Genomic DNA, 17,922 nt, shown 5'->3' with positions numbered 1-17,922 from the left:
ACATTGTTCTTTGAATTGTGGGTTCTAATCATGAGTTTCCTTTAATTTTTCAGTTTGTCTGGGTTGCGTATGCTGTGGATCGTGTCGATCCGAACATAATTCCTCCTGAAATTTACATGCAATCGGTTGTATGGAGCGCCACAGTTCCGTTGGTGTCATTTGAATGTATCGAGTGGCACGCCACCGATAGGATCAGGCGCCAGTTTGGTTTCGTTCAGGGCGTACCTGCTGAGGAGCAGAATCTGGATAAGGCGCATGGGGAGGTTCTGACTGGTCCGAAGAATCTTAACTGGGCCACGGCACCGACTCATTTAGTTTGGGTGATGCATTGGACAAACAGGTATCACTATATTCTTTTTGAGGTTCCCATCCCTTCACAGCATCCATTGGATAGTTACATGACCTGGTACCGATCAAAATTTCGGAACCACTTATGCTTGTCGAATCTTGTGGGTGAAGATGATGTGGGTAATGAGGATATGGGTGCGGGTAATGATGGTATGGATGAGGATAATGAGGATACCGATGAAGGTAGTCAGGATATGGATGAGGACAACGAAGAACAGCATCCGCATATTTCACCTCCAAATCAGCTTCCACATGAACAACCTCAGTCCTCAAATCCGTTTGTACCTCAGACACAGTTCACCCCATCATTTCCAATGCAGCAACAATATTGGGGTATGTCACAGTTTGAGACAGGCGAAGGAGGTTCTTTTACCCAGTTGCTTGGGTTCATGGCTGCGGATGCCGCACAATCACAATATGGCCATCAGCCTGAGTTCATGCCAGGCAGGTATTCGTTGGATGCGAGGTATCCAGGCCATACATCATTCGTTGCTTCCGGGGGGTTCGTATCTGTTGATGACTCTAGTAGAAGTGAGGGTGGACGCGGTGTGACCAATACTCAGAATCCTAACCGTCTTAACATGGGACTCAGAAAGTGCGTCATCCTGGGGCGACCTTTCGTGACCCGTCTCAAGTACGGATTTGGTATGAACCGAGGTCCATTATAAGCTGGCCATGTTGTAGGGTTGCCTAGTGGCCGAAACCGTGCTCGGTATACCCGCCGTACTTGGTCCATCTTATACACATCATGCACATATAGTTGCCAATCAAGCTGCTGGTTGGCACAACATGCGAACACATGTCTGCACGGGAGCCGGTCCACCTGGAACTCACCATAGTCACATCGCATGCCACGTAGATCAACTGCAAACTCCATACCGCTCGGCATCTCGCGAACCTCAAACACCTCATTCTGGCGATCAAAGCAACTAACCTGGATGTTTCCTGATGCAAGTTGGTTTGCATGCAACTTCGAGGTCACGACATCAGAAAACATATGGCCAGCATTGATCCGGGCTTCCGCCTCCGCTCTTTTCCGGGTGAACAACTCGTTTAGTCTGTAGAATGTTGCCTTCACAAGAGCAGTAATCGGGAGATTGCGTGCACCCTTCAAAACTGAATTGATGCACTCCACTAGATTCGTCGTCATGTGACCCCATCTGTACCCACCATCGAAGGCCAATGCGTACTGTTCGCGAGGAATTCGGTTTAACCAGTTTGTGTACGCTTCGCCACATTCCCGTAACCGCTGGTAACGCACTTCGTACTCCCGGACCGTCCTTGAATATCCTGGTATATCACAACATATACAGAGAAAAGTAATGGAGGTCAAAAAGAATTATTTAAGGAAGATATTGTTAATTATTTGCTTAAATTGAATAAATTATTACCGATGTTGACGACCAACTTTTGGAGGTATGGGGCCTTGAACTTTCTCAGAAAATTCGACTCTATATGCCTGATGCAAAACATATGAAAAGCTCTTGGAGGTGACCAAGCTCCGTTACTGCGTTCCACAGCTGCATTAATGGACTCGTGCCGGTCCGATATTAGACCGACCCCATCCCGAGTTACAACATGTTGACGCAGGTTACTAAGGAAAAAATGCCAAGCATCAGAAGTCTCTCCCTCCACAATAGCAAACGCAATCGGGACGATATTGTTGTTGCCATCCTGTGAAACTGCCACAAGCAAACAACCCTTATACTTTCCGTACAGGTGCGTCCCATCCACCTGGACAATCGGCTTACAATGTCTGAATGCCCTAATACAAGGGTAATAACTCCAAAATACACGATGCAGAACCCGAATATTACCCACCAAGTCATCGCCTTGATATGCAGGCATAGTCTCAAAATGGACGGCAGCAGCTGGCTCCTTGTGACACATGGCCTCCATCCATATAGGCAACGCTTCATAAGAGGCTTCCCAACCTCCAAATATTTTCTCTACTGCCCTTTGCTTAGCCAACCATGCTTTCCGGTAACTCACCGTATAGTTGAACTTCGATTGCACCTCTGCTATAACTGATTTTACCTTTATGGAGGGGTCAGCCTCAACCAGTGGCTTTATTGCTTCTGCAATTGTGATAGAATCCAGCTTCGAATGGTCCTGTGAAATGGTGGCTCTGGTACAGGTGTGGCTACCATTATACCTCCTTATAACCCAACAGTACTTCCTGCTGATCAAGCTAACCCTGATAACCCAATCACACCCTGACCCATACTGTGTACATTTGGCATAAAATGTCAACGGCTCAGACTCATACACCCGGTAGTCTACGCTTCGTCGTATCGTATACTCTTTTACCGCCTTAATAACAGCTTTCTTGGAACTGAACTCCATACCGATGGCAAATTCACCATCTGCGACAATAGGAACCTCTGCTGCGACAACCACCATTGAAAAAATTTCATTAATCCACAAGTATTTAAAAACCAATTCTAAAAGGAAAATCAAATTTCACTGCAACTAGTATGATATAAATCCAGATTTGGCAACATGTTATTATGTCACTCTAAACAAAATAAGAACATCCAGGGCAAATGTAAAAACTAGACCGGACCGTCCGGTTTGACCGGTAAACCAATCGAACCGGACCGATAATCCACACAAACCGGACCGGTCCGGTCCGGTTCACGGTCTCTAAACCGTTTCATGCTTCGAAGCTGTTCAAATAATAATGTCCAGTGACTCACGCATTTTAACGCATGTAACCACATTATAGAGAATTTAATTATTATTTAAATTATTCAAAACTAAATTAACGCATGAATAATTACTAGTAATTGTTAAAAAAATGTAAATTATTAATTACTAAATCCATGACCCCAAAAAAAAAACTAACACCACAATTACGTTACCTGCAGTCATATATTCCAGAAATTCCGGTGCATGCATGGCTTCCAAGTCCAACGCTCGCATGAATGATGGCTCCTCAAACGGCACTTCGTTTGCGAGTGCATTTGCCACTTCTGTCACATCTGGGGCCATGGTTCCGTCGCCTTGATCTTCATCTCCATCTGGACCAACAAATTCGTAGTTGCTTTCGAACTCTTCTTCACTGTCACTATTATACTCTTCCCGTAGAATATTCCGGTCAGCCTCAGATTGTTCAAACTCAACATACAACTCGAGGAACGAAATCTGAGACCGATTTCCAATATACATTGAAAACATATCCTGCATGCTTGCTTCATCCGTCACATATTTGGTTTCATACTGAATGAACCCACCAAACACCGGTACAGGATATCTATATAGAATACAGGATATCTTTCTTGCCCTCTCAGAATTAATCTTTTCACAGATTATACCTTTGAGTTCTTCAAATGAAATAATAAAAGGAATAACAACATCTAGTGGATTTTCACAAATAAATTTCACTCCTTCACTCGTTTGTAACAAAATCTGACCAAAATAATATATTTTTAGTAAAACTCTATCACTCATTTTTTTCGCTCAACAAAAAATAAGCATAAGCTTAGTCTTAACAAGTAAATATTTAAAAGCAAAACTGAAAAAACCCAACAAGAAGAAGAGAACAAGCAGCCGTTCACGAAGGACGAAGACGGCACTAAGCTCCCACCACTTCACTTCACTCTTTTATATAAGTAACATTGACGAACTCGCACCCTTCGACTAGGTTAAACTGAAATGTTTTTTTAAAAAAAAAGGAAGCCAACTCGGACCATCCGTGTTCCAATACTCTTCAAGAAAACGTAGGGTCCGATTACTTTGTTCCTTGATGCAACTCCTCCACTTAGAAATCGGACCGTGCGATATGCACCCACTAAAGAAATCGAAGGGTCCGATTTCAAGGCCACAAAATTTCTTCCTTCCCACACTAATCGGACCCTGCGATTAGTGACTAAAAAACTCATTACAAAGAACACGCACCCTCCGAATTCCTCTTCATCGCACTGACAAAAGAACTGTCCCACATATTTGTCTAGCTCCCCACAAATCCATATCCAGGCATAGCACGCACATTGGCCCAATATCCATAAAATTGAGCCCAAAGTCTTACGCTATAATCGTAAATTAAAAGTAGTGAGATATTATGATCTCTAAAACTCAAAAGTACGTACATAGTAATTGAAGAATGATAATATATCTAGGAGTTTGTGAAAAAAAAGATGACATAACAAATAATCACATTATACTCGAAACTTCGATGATGTAAAGCGTTGGTATACAAAAACAAAAGAAATATATATAAGAGTTTAAAGGAAATATATAGCAAATACTAGTCTCGACCTGCGAAAATAAGGCCGGTTAAAAAGTATAATATAACCTAGAAGTATACAAAATACAATCTATTTCTCCATAAATCAACCTCTAAGAGGGATATACAAGTATATATTTAAAAGTGGAGAAATAAACAACACTAAGTACAAAATGCAAAATGTAAAGGAGTCTTTGCTTTTCATAAAGAATTCGGCATGCTCAACGAAATGCATCACGTCCTGCATTTGAAAATAACAAAATCCGACAACAGGTGAGAACCCGAAAGTTTCCAGTAGGATAATAATTCCAAACAAAGACTATGTAAAAAGATATGAACTTGTTAGGCAATCCTAAACTCCAAAATACACCAGATTCAAGTCTAGGGTCATTTCTAAATTCAAACAGAAAAAATCAGACTAAGTCGCAGCCATACTAGTGAACCACAATCCTTGTATCTACCCAGGGAGTACCAATCCTCAACTCAAAGCAAATAGGGCAAACCACACCCTTTCATCTACCCAGAAAATTATCATATCAATATAACTTATTTTCATCATTCAATCATATGAACTCATTTCTTCAATCACTTCCAATCTCATTTCGACTCAATAATTTCCTTCCCAATATTTTCTACCCTCTAATCCACTATCTCTATAATCAATATAGGGGTTACGAAAGTTTACAAGCTTATTGAAAAACTAAACAGTCAAAAACAGAGTTTAATTGAGAAAAGAGGACTTGTGCGTACACATCACTCTTGTACGCACAAATCAGAAGCATTTTCCAGCTTGTGCGTACGCAGGACCAGTCGTGCATACGCATCACTTGTAAAATTCCTCTCGTGCATTCGCACACCCCTCGTGCGTACGCACAGTCCCTTCACCCATTCTGACTTGTGTGTGCGCACAACCATGTGCGTGCACACACATACAACAATTTCTAATTTTTTCGCAAATTCTCATATTTTAGATTTTTATACTCAATTTCAAACTCTCATAACTTTCTCTTCAAAATTCTGTTTTTCTTCATTCTTAATCCGATTTAAAGCTCTCATCATCACCTCTAATTTAAGATAAATTTGATAAAAATCCAAACTCTAAGCGCCAAGTTATGTCCCATCAAAGTTAGTTAAAAATTCATTATTACTAATTCTCACAATTCTCCAATTTCATTAATTCTCAATTCAATTTAGTTCAAATCTACTCCAATACCATTTCTAAACACTTCAAACATTCACTTACCAGTCCCTATCTATTTCGAGCCTAATCAACCCAATCATAACTCATTTCATACATTCTATCATATATATCATTTCACAACAACAACACATAATACTCCCATATCCAAAATTTACAACCAAAACTAAATTCACTCATTATTTCAACCAATTGCAACATAGCAATAATTCATACCAAATTAGATCAATTATTCAACTCAACATCATCAATCACCACATAACTACACCATCACTTACTTTAACTTACCAAGTAGGGAATTTCCTCATCCTATCATGACCTCCGCTCCAATTTCCATATCAACGCCTCACTAGGCAATCAAATCACAACATTTATTCGATCACAATTTTATTTAAACTCAATCAAAGTCATACTCATTTTTCAATTTCACACTTTATCTCATCAATGCTCAATCATCAACCAAACCAACATATATCACAATTTTCACTAAACTAAACAATCAACCACAATAATTCAATAATAATCCTAGGTCCACTAGCCTAGGATTTTATGTCACATTACATGGTATTTATCCAAAACTTAAACTCATACCTTAATGTCGTAAATTTTAAGCTTTTCTTTCTAACTTTCAAGCCTCAAATTGATTCACACTAATGTCTAAGTCCAAATTCCACAAATCCACCAAACTAAGCTTTTAATTACTCAATCTAACACCATATCATACAATTTGGCACAATATTAAAACTAGAACTCATATAAATTGATGGACCAAGAGGGAAAAAGAAATCCTTACCTTTATCCACTGACTTTAATGATGGAAACCACCAAGAACACAAGTTAGAGAACTCCTATGATATCAAAATCACCAAAAATCTTCAATATCCAAACTCAAAATATGAAATCAGATTTGAATAAGAAATTAGAAATGGAATTTCGAGTTACTCACCAAACTAATCAGATAGAATTGAAGAAGAGAAGATAAGCTTTGCGTGGCCGCAAACGATTTGTCAATTGGAGTTTTGGAGCAAAAGTTATGGACAAATGAAGATGGTGATGAATATTAGGGTTTTCTTCTTTCCTTTTCTCTCTTCTATCCGCCCCTCTCCTTCTCAAATGGATGAAATGGTGATGAAATGGGTTAAGTGTGGGTTTAAATAATGTGGGCTTGGCCGCAGTGTATAAAACCCAGGTAAATGATAAATAATTAATTAATAATTAATAAATAAATTAAATGAGAAAAAAATTAGGAAATTAAAGATTTTTAATTTGGGAGAGTAAAAATAATTAGGATACGAATTAAAGTATTGATCTTAAAGATTTTAGTTTAAAGTTGGGCCAACGGGTTAAAACAATTGAACTGGACTTCATCGGTCCAAGTCCACATTATTTAAACCCACACTTAACCCATTTCATCCATTTGAGAGGGAGAAGGATGGATATAAGAGAGAAATGGGAAGAAGAAAATCCTAACATTCACCATCTTCATTTGTCCATAACTTTTGATTCGGAGTTTCGATTGACGAGTCATTTGTGGCCACGCGAAACTTATCTCGTCTTCTTCAATTCTATCTTATTAGTTTAGTGAGTAACTCAAAATTCTAGATCCATTTTCTTATTCAAATATGCTTTCGCGTTTTGAGCTTGGGTATTGAGGATTTTTGATAATTTTGATATCATAGGAGTTCTCTGTCTTGTATTCTTAGTGGTTTCTATAATTAAAGTCAATGGATAAAAGTAAGAATCTCTTTTTTTTTCTTGGTTTATCAATTTATATGAGTCCTAATTTTGATATTGTGCCAAATTGTATAATATGATGTTAGATTGAGTAATTAGAAGCTTGATTTGGTGGATTTGTAGAATTTGGACTTGGACATTGGTGTGAATCAATTTGAGGCATGGAAGTTGGAAGGAAAAGCTTGAAATTTGCGACGTTAAGGTATGAATTTAAGTTTTGGATAAATACCATGTAATGTGACATAAAATCCTAGGCTAGTGAACCTAGAATTATTGTTAAAATATTGTGGTTGATTGTTTGATTTATTGGGAATTGTGATATATATTGGTTTGGTTGATGATTGAGCATTGACGAGATAAAGTGTAAAATTACAAAATGAGTATGACTTTGATTGAGTTTGAATGAAATTGTGATTGAATAAATGTTATGATTTGATTGCCTATTGAGGCGTTGATATGAAAATTGGGTCGGAGGCTGTGATAGGGTGAGAAAAATAATTAGAATACGAATTAAAGCACTAATCTTACAAGTTTTGGCGCAAAGATGGCCAACGGGTTAAAACAATTGAACCGGGATTCACCGTATAGCACCCTACCACACAAAGTCTCACGCTATATTCGTAAATGAAAGGTGAAGAGGTATTACAACCTCTAAAACTCAAAAATACGTACATAGTAATTGAAGAATGATGATATATCTAAGAGCCTGTGAAGAAAAGATGACATAACAAATAATTGCATCGCACTCGAAACATCGACGATATAAAGTTTCGGTATACAGAAAAAAAAAGAAATATATATAAGAGTTCAAAAGAAATACAAAGCAAATACTAGTCTCGACCCGCAAAGACAAGGCCAGCTAGAAAGTATGAGTCGAAATGAGATTAGAAGTAATCAAAGGGATGAGTTTATATGATTGGATGACGAAAATAAGTTGGATTGATATGATAACTCCCTGGGTAGATGCAAGGGTGTGGTTCACCCCACTTGCTCCGAGATGAGGATTGGTACTCCCTGGGTAAATGCAAGGGTGTGGTTCGCCCCACTTGCTCCAGGTTGAAGATTGGAACTTCTTAGGTAGATGCAAGGGCTGTGGTTCGCCCCACTTGTTTCGGGTTGAGATTAGAACTCCTTGAGTAAATGTAAGAGTTGTGGCCTCGTTCCACTTGTTCCGGGTTGAGACTAAATATTGAGAATAAATCGATACCATTGGGACTGAATTTTGATATAAAATTACTGAATTTGGACAATTATGATATATAGAGAGATAATGACTTGTATTAGGAAGAACTGAGATTTTGAGATCACTAGTATGACTGAGACTTAGTTTGATTGTCCCTGTTTGAATTTAGAAAGGACCCTAGACTTGAATCTGGTGCATTTGGAGTTTAGGATTGTTTAGCGGATTCATATATTTTTACATAGTCTCTATTTGAAATTATTATCCTACTGGAAATCTTCGCGTTCTCACCTGTTGTCGAATTTTGTTATTTTCAAATACAGGATGTGATGCACCTCGTGGAGCGTGCCAAACTCTCTATGAAAGTGAAAACTCCTTGACATTTTGCATTTTGTGTCTAGTGTTGTTTATTTCTCCACTTTTGAATATATACTTGGTGTATATCCCTCTTAAAGATTGATTTATGGAGAAACATGTTGTATTTTGTATACTTCTGAGTTGTATTATATTTTTTAGCCGGTTTTATCTTCAGATTGAGACTAGTATTTGCTATGTATTTCCTTTAAACTCTTATATATTTCTTTTGTTTCTGTATACCAAAACTTTATATCATCAACATTTCAAGTGCGATGCGATTATTTGTTATGTCATCTTTTTTTTAGAGGCTCCTAGATATATTATTATTTTTCAATTACTATATACGTACTTTTGAGTTTTAGAGGTCGTAATATTTCACCACCTTTAATTTACGACTATAACGTAAGGCTTTGTGCAGTAGAATATTATTATTATTATTATTATTATTATTATTATTATGTGGACCATTCAAATTGAGGATCTCACATGCCATGTGATGGTGGGTCACACACTTCAGTGCCCACTAGGATTTGGCTTTTGCTCTAAAGAAACAATATATACCCATAAGATAATAACATGCCTCATCATATGAAAGAAAAATGTTTCATAGTCAAAAGATGAGAAAAACATTTATCCGAGGAAGTTTGTGTATATATGAAAAATAACTATTTTGTGATATAATAATATATGATTGAATATCAATTTAAATTTTATTGACATCATAATACATTAAAATTAAATCTTCATAAAAAATTATGTGCTATATTATAATGGAAAAACTTTAAATTTGTTTAACCGTTGATGATTTTCAACAAACCGTTGAAATATTTTCACAACTCAGAAGTCAGAAGAGTTGGATCAAACAATATAATATAAGATTTTGGAGGAAAAAATTTCAGGCTATAATCAATATGTTTATAATCAATAAATAAATTAATTTTAAGGTATAGCATATTATGAACTTGTATGTTTATCTGCAATGTCATTCTAAAAAGTCGTAAATTGAAGCCATTAAAATTGGTAGCAGATGCCAATGGAATGCGTAGTCACAAATTGAAGCATGCCTATTTTACTTTCCTCTCATCACTCTTTGCTTTATTTGTGAAACTTGTTTGGCCTATTGGGCACTTATTAACCTTCACTATACTGTTCCAAGCAGCCAAGAAAATTCATCACGTTACAACTAACTCTATTGATTCCTCTTAAGGTCATCATCTTGTTGACTTGCTTAAATCAATTTTAGAGCCTAAAAATGAGAGTGTTTCTAAAGAAACTGACACATAAAGCTCCTTTTTTCCAATTGATAATGAGAGTTCAAGTGTAACAAGTTATCTATCTTAACATATTGCTTTTGTAATTTTCTAATTGGAAAAAGTATGTGGCAAAAGTGTGTGTAAGCTGGCAAATTTTGTCTTTACCTTACACAATTCAACAACTAATTCGTAGAGATGTGACATTTCTATATACTAGTACACACTAATAATCGTCCAATTAGAGGATTGTAATTTGCATCTATAGAGATTGATTAGGCCAAAAGTTTTGATAATCAAATATATAGTCATAGCTCCACTTTGGTATTGTTAGGAGAACAACACCATAATTTGAAAAAAAAAAAAACAAGATAATGTTAATTGTATTTTATCATCTTTAAAGTTTAAATTATTTTATTAATCTTTATATTTTTTTAAATTTATAATTAAAACTTTATATTTAAAAATTTTTTAATTAAATTTTTATACTAATTTTAAATTTATAATAGGTAATTTACTATTTTTTAACGATAAATATTACAAAATTTTTATCCATCGCATACTACTATCAAATATGTCTTAATATATTCTGTCAAATCAAAAATTTTTTATACAACAGAAATATAATCACAACTTTAAACTGGTATAAGAACTTAACTAAAAAAATTTATATAAAAACAAATTTAATAAAATTACCGGAATTAATAAAATAATTTAACCTAATTAAACTCATAAAATTTTTTGTGAAAAAGTCGTATATTGAAATGGTGAATTTAGAAATTCGAAATAGTTTTAGGAGAGCGTGAATGTGAAACCATGTATTTTAAGATTTAAGAGGATAAAGTGCACATAATCTACATAAAAACATAGGTAAAACGCAATTTTCTCTTAAAAAGAACAAAGGTAATGATAGTTTCCATTTTGATATTGCGCCATCAATGATTGACTAGAATTGCAGCCATGTGAAGTACATGACGATTTCAAGCATTGCAAGATTATCCAACCACTGTCTACTGTAAAACTTATTATTCTCAAAGCTTGGAAAATGATATCCAAATCCAATGATCATCGCATAAGGGGATTTCAATTATTTTGGGACTAGTGGATAAAACTAAATTAAAAGCACACAACTTTTTTTTGTAATATATACAAGTTTAATAACCCTAATCATATAAGGGATAAAGTTAAAATTTTTAAATGTTAAACTAAAATATCAAAAGTATTAACGATAAATTATAATTCTTAAATGTAAAAAATAATCTATCAAATATAAATAATTATTTAAGCCATAAAAAATGCCTAGAATATAATATTTGTTATTTATTTGTTTTCAATAATATATTATTAAACATATTAATTATAACATAGTTATTATTGAAAATTTGAATTTTCTAAATTTTAAATTTCACTTTAAAAGGTGAAATATAATTTATTATTATTTATTTTATAGGTGGGACAAAAAAAATATGAAAAAAATATTTAATAATAAAAAATTTCACTTTATTTTTTAAAGTGAAAATTTAAAATTTAGAGAATTTAAATTCTATTCTTTAAAAGTTACGTTTGTAAAAATTTAGCCCTTTCTTCATTATTTATTATTTATACTCTTTTTAGATACTGGAAGTCTCTTTTTTTTATGTAATACATACTATTAACCTTTTATGGTTTATATCATAATCTTCTTTTAATATATGAAAGTTTATTATCTTGGATAAAACAAAAATAGCCTATAGACTATTTTTTAATAGTAAATTATTATTAGGTTTAATTATTTGCAGGTGTTTATAGTTTTATCGGATTTTTAGTTAGCTTTTTATACTTTTTCTTTTCAATTAGATTTCTATACCATAAAACAATTTTCAATTTAATCCCTATTAATATTAAATATAAAAAAATTAGTAAATTGTAAAATTACTTATATACCATTGTCTTCAATCTATAATAAGGTTCATATTAACTAACTTAAGTTGGTCGAATGGTCAGCTCACTCGTCCGCTTAAGCAAGTGTCGGGGGTTCGAATCCTACCTTGTGCATACAGCAATCCATTGGCCAGCGGCAGACCCTTAAATGGAGCTCCGATCCGCGGCAGATTAGTCATTGGCCTGTCGGGTTGGGGAATACCGTGGGTAACCAAAAAATAATAAGGTTCATATTTCTCTGAGATTTCTCTTTTTCTCAGTTTTTCTTTTTTTTCTTAGTTTTTCTTTGAGACTTCCACACACACATGGCTCAAAATCAAGAAACCTCTTTCATTCTCTATTCGGAAAGTTGTGTTTCGAGGAGTTCCAATCCCAAAAAAAGAATACACATGCCACTACAAGAAAAATGTTGAGTACCGTCGAATTTACCGTCCAAAAAATGAATAAAATCCAATGGTAATTAAATCGTCGGAAGGAATCGGGTGGTATAAACCTCACCGGTAAATGGTTACCGTCGGATTTTTTTGTTCGACGGTAATTACCGTCGAATCTTTTTTATCCGACGGTAATTACCGTCAGATTCTGCGATGGATTACCTGCTCAAAAAACTATTTGGTTAAATCCGTTAGTAATGTTGGCGCCACACATATTGTTTCCCACATTATTACTGTCGGATTATTCCCTCGGTAAATCCGACGGTAATGACAATTTAAAAAAAAAAATTGTGACGCAAATTTTTTTAATTTTAATTTTTATTTAAATTTATTTTTCACACAATTAATGGTCAATTTATAAATAATAGAAACCAATTATGTAATATTAAATATCAAATGTTTAAATAAATTAAAAGTATAATAAATCAAATAAAAATAGATGAAACGAAAAAATGAAGCCATAATCACTAAAGATCCAGCTAATCATTGCCGTTGTTCCCGTGGTCCTGCTAAGGCAGCGCCGAAGGCGGTGCTATCTGTGTGCCACCAGCAAGGATGATACCAGCGGCGCGCATCTGAACCTAGTACACATCCATCTGACCCTCCATTGGCTGAAGCCGCTCCAGCTATTGCCTCTACTCCAGCCTGAGGTCATCCGTGCCTGCACGCGTGCGAGGATCTCCTAATACTACTTCTTCCGATAATCGGTCAGCTCTTGAGCCTGTTGATGAAGGCTGCGAGTGAGCTACTACACTTGCAGCCTCAAGTCAACGTGGAAATCTAGAGGCTGCTAGCGAAGAACAACCCCATCCCGTATACACAGATCTTGTACGACACTGAGACGGTCTCGCGCTAAACCGCATCGGGATTGACGATTGAAGTAGCAGAGCCACTAGTGTCCTCTCCACTTTGCTGAGATTGCTGAGTCGCGGCCTCTAGTATCTACGTATAGGACTCCTATGTAACACATGTTATAATTATTAGTACAACAGCTATATAGTTAATTTCTAATTTTATATCACAAGATCAGATGTTTACTCACATAATGATCCTGAGACCCCTTGGTGCACGAAATTGTGATTCACACTTTTCACAACTCCGCACAACTAACCAGCAAGTGCACTGGGTCGTCCAAGTAATACCTTACGTGAGTAAGGGTCGATCCCACAGAGATTATCGGCTTGAAGCAAGCTATGGTCATCTTGTAAATCTCAGTCAGACGGATTCAAATGGTTGTGGGGTTTTGATAATTAAAAGATAAATAAAACATAAAATAAAATAAAGATACTTATGTAATTCATTGGTGGGAATTTCAGATAAGCGTTTGGAGATGCTTTATTGCTTCTGAACCTCTGCTTTCCTATTGCCTTCTTCTAATCATGCGTGCTCCCTTCCATGGTAAGCTGTATGATCCTCTCGGATGAAAAATACCAGGTACGATCTCTGCATGGCTAATCAACTGTCGGATTTCTCGTCTCGAATGAAAAATACCAGGTACAGCTACCGCATGGCTAATCATCTGTTGGTTCTCACTAGCATCGGAATAGGATCCTTATTCTTTTGCACACTGTCACTGTGCCCAACATTTGCAAGTTTGAAGCTTGTCATAGTCATCCCTTCCCAAATCCTACTCGAAATACCACAGATAAGGTTTAGATTTTTCGGATCTCAGGAATGTCTGCCAATTGGTTCCAGCCTATACCACGAAGATACTAATCTCACGGACTCGGTCCGTGTATTAGATACCCAAGAGATACGCACTCAAGCTGTCGCCCAATGACTACGTTGAGCTCAGATAGAACGGAAGTGGTTGTCAGGCACGCGTTCATAGAATTGAGAATAATGATGAGTGTCACGGATCATATCATTCTCCATATTGAAGTATGAGTGAGTATCTTAGAAATAGAATCAAGCGTGATTGAATAGAAAACAGTAGTAATTACATTAATTCATGAATAACAGCTGAGCTCCCCACCTTAATCTATGGGGTGTAGAAACTCCACCGTAGAAAATACATAAGTGAAAGAGGTCTAGGCATGGCCGAATGGCCAGCCTCCAAAGTATGATCAAAAGATCAAAAGTTATCAAAAGATATAAAATAAATCTCTAAAAGTAGTTTTTATACTAAACTAGTAACCTAGGTTTACAGAAAATGAGTAACTAAGTGCAGATAGTGCAGAAATCCACTTTCGGGGCCCACTTGGTGTGTGCTTGGACTGAGCATTAAAGCTTTCACGTGCATAGGATGTTCTTGGAGTTAAACGCCAGCTTGGGTGCCAGTTTGGGCGTTTAACTCCAATTCTGGTGCCAGTTTAGACTAGCTTTTAGCGCCGGTTTGGGCCATCAAATCTCGGGCAAAGTATGGACAATTATATATTGCTGGAAAGCCCAAGATGTTTACTTTCCAGCAATTGAGAGCGCGCTAATTGGGCTTCTGTAGCTCCAGAAAATCCATTTCGAGTGCAGGAGGGTTAGAATCCAACAACATCTGCAGTCCTTTTTCAGCCTCTGAATCAGATTTTTGCTCAGGTCCCTCAATTTCAGCCAGAAAACACCTGAAATTACAGAAAAACACACAAACTCATAGTAAAGTCCAGAAATATGATTTTTTAATAAAAACTAATAAAAATATAATAAAAAGTAACTAAAACATACTAAAAACTATGTAAAAACAATGCCAAAAAGGGTATAAATTATCCGCTCATCACAACACCAAACTTAAATTGTTGCTTGTCCCCAAGCAACTAAAAACAAAATAGGATAAAAAAGAAGAGAATATACAATGAATTCTAAACTTATCAATGAACTTAGTTCCAATTAGATGAGCGGGGCTAGTAGCCTTTTTGCTTCTGAACAGTTTTGGCATCTCACTTTATCCTTTGAAGTTCAGAATGATTGGCATCCATATGAACTTAGAATTCGGATAGTATTATTGATTCTCTTAGTTCAGTATGTTGATTCTTGAATACAGCTACTTTATGAGTCTTGGCTGTGACCTTAAGCATTTTGTTTTCCAGTATTACCACCGGATACATAAATGCCACAGACACATAACTGGGTGAACCTTTTCAGATTGTGACTCAGCTTTGCTAGAGTCCCTAGTTAGAGGTGCCCAGAGCTCTTAAGCACACTCTTTTTGCTTTGGACGACGACTTTAACCGCTCAGTCTCAAGCTTTTCACTTGACACCTTCGCGCCACAAGCACATGGTTAGGGACAGCTTGATTTAGCCGCTTAGGCTAGGATTTTATTCCTTTGGGCCCTCCTATCCATTAATGCTCAAAGCCTTGGATCCTTTTTACCCTTGCCTTTTAGTTTAAAGGGCTATTGATTTTTTCTGCTTGCTTTTTCTTTTTCTTTCTTTTTTTCTTTATTTTTTTTGCCTCCTTTTTTTCCGCAAGCTTTTGTTTTTTACTACTTTTTCTTGTTTCAAGATTCAATTTTATGATTTTTCAGATTATCAATAACATTTCTCCTTTTTCATTATTCTTTCAAGAGCCAACAATTTTAACATTCATAAACAATAATATAAAAAATATGCACTGTTCAAGCATTCATTCAGAAAACAAAAAGTATTGCCACCACATCAAAATAATTAAACTAATTTCAAGATAGAATTCGAAATCATGTACTTCTTGTTCTTTTGCAAATAAAAATATTTTTCATTTAAGAAAGGTGAAGGATTCATAGGACATTCATAGCTTTAGGACATAGACACTAGACATTAATGATCATGTAATAAAGACACAAACATAGACAAAACATAAAGCATAGAATTCGAAAAAACAGGAAAATAAGAACAAGAAAATTAAAGAACGGGTCCACCTTAGTGATGGCGACTAGTTCTTCCTCTTGAAGATCTTATGGAGTGCTTGAGCTCCTCAATGTCTCTTCCTTGCCTTTGTTGCTCCTCCCTCATGGCTCTTTGGTCTTCTCTAATTTCATGGAGGATGATGGAATGCTCTTGGTGCTCCATCCTTAGTTGCCCCATATTGGAACTCAATTCTCCCAAAGAGGTGTTGATTTGCCCCCAATAGTTGTGTGGAAGAAAGTGCATCCGTTGAGGCATCTCAGGGATTTCTTGATGAGGGATTTCCTCATGCTCTTGTTGAGGTCCATGAGTGGGCTCTCTTGTTTGCTCCATCCTTTTCTTAGTGATGGGCTTGTCTCATTCAATGAGGATGTCTCCCTCTATGACAATTCCAGCTGAATTGCATAGGTTACAGATGAGATGAGGGAAGGCTAACCTTGCCAAAATAGAGGGCTTGTCCACCACCTTGTAAAGTTCTAGGGTTATTATCTCATGAACTTCTACTTCCTCTCCATTCATGATGCTATGCATCATGATAGCCCGGTCTATTGTAACTTCAGACCGGTTGCTAGTAGGAATGATAGAGCGTTAGATGAACTCCAACTATCTCCTAGCCACGGGCTTGAGGTCAAGCCTTCTTAATTGAACCGGCTTGTCTCTTGAGTCTTTCTTCCATTGAGCTCCTTCCACACAGATGTCCATGAGGACTTGGTCCAACCTTTGATCAAAGTTGACCCTTCTAGTGAAAGGATGAGGATCTCCTTGCATTATTGGCAGGTTGAATGCCAACCTCACATTTTCTGGACTAAAATCCAAGTAATTCCCCCGAACCATTGTGAGCCAATTCTTTGGGTTCGGGTTCATACTTTGATCATGGTTCTTAGTGATCCATGCATTAGCATAAAACTCTTGAACCATTAAGATTCCGACTTGTTGGATGGGGTTGGTGAGAGCTTTCCAACCTCTTCTTTGAATCTCATGTCAGATCTCTGGATATTCACTCTTTTTGAGCATGAAGGAGACCTCGGGGATCACCTTTTTCTTGGCCACAACTTCATAGAAGTGGTCTTGATGCACTTTTGAGATGAATCTCTCCATCTTCCATGACTCGGAGGTGGAAGCAATTGCCTTCTCTTTCCTCTTTTTAGAGGTTTCTCCAGCCTTAGGTGCCATTAATAGTTATGGAAAAACAAAAATCAAAGCTTTTTCCACACCAAACTTAGAAGGTTTGCTCGTCCTCGAGCAAAAAGAAGGAAGAAATGAGGAGAAGCAGAAGAAATAGAGGAGATGGAGGGGAGAAGTGAGTTCGGCCAAGGGGGTTGAGGTGTGTAAGAGGTGTGAAATGGAAGGTGGTAAGGAGGGGTATTTATATGGTAAGAGAGAGAGAGGGAATTCGGTTATGAAAGGGTAGGTTTGGGAGGAAAATGGTTTAAATTTGAATGGTGAGGTAGGTGGGGTTTATG

General features: G+C 36.5%; 1 protein-coding gene across 1 annotated transcript; it reads right to left on the bottom strand.

Moving 5' to 3' along the window:
* Positions 1–1,038: 1,038 nt before the first annotated feature.
* Positions 1,039–2,751, bottom strand: LOC112757561 (uncharacterized). Its single transcript, XM_025806117.1, has 3 exons — positions 1,740–2,751; positions 1,158–1,638; positions 1,039–1,084 (listed from the first exon to the last, which is right to left on the bottom strand). The coding sequence occupies exons 1-3, from the start codon at positions 2,749–2,751 to the stop codon at positions 1,039–1,041; spliced, it is 1,539 nt and encodes a 512-aa protein (XP_025661902.1).
* Positions 2,752–17,922: the final 15,171 nt, after the last annotated feature.

The sequence above is a fragment of the Arachis hypogaea genome, chromosome 16 (assembly GCF_003086295.3).
Source record: "Arachis hypogaea cultivar Tifrunner chromosome 16, arahy.Tifrunner.gnm2.J5K5, whole genome shotgun sequence".
Taxonomy (NCBI): domain Eukaryota; kingdom Viridiplantae; phylum Streptophyta; class Magnoliopsida; order Fabales; family Fabaceae; genus Arachis; species Arachis hypogaea.
This window is presented reverse-complemented; position numbering and strand designations above follow the sequence as displayed.

Excerpts from the sequence above, each read along its gene's own strand:
- LOC112757561 (XM_025806117.1), bottom strand. The coding sequence starts at position 2,751 with ATGGTGGTTGTCGCAGCAGAGGTTCCTATTGTCGCAGATGGTGAATTT. Across the intron at positions 1,639-1,739 it reads AAAGTTGGTCGTCAACATCG|GATATTCAAGGACGGTCCGG; the intron begins GTAATAATTTAT and ends GTGATATACCAG. Across the intron at positions 1,085-1,157 it reads TTCCAGGTGGACCGGCTCCC|ATGGACCAAGTACGGCGGGT; the intron begins GTGCAGACATGT and ends GATGTGTATAAG.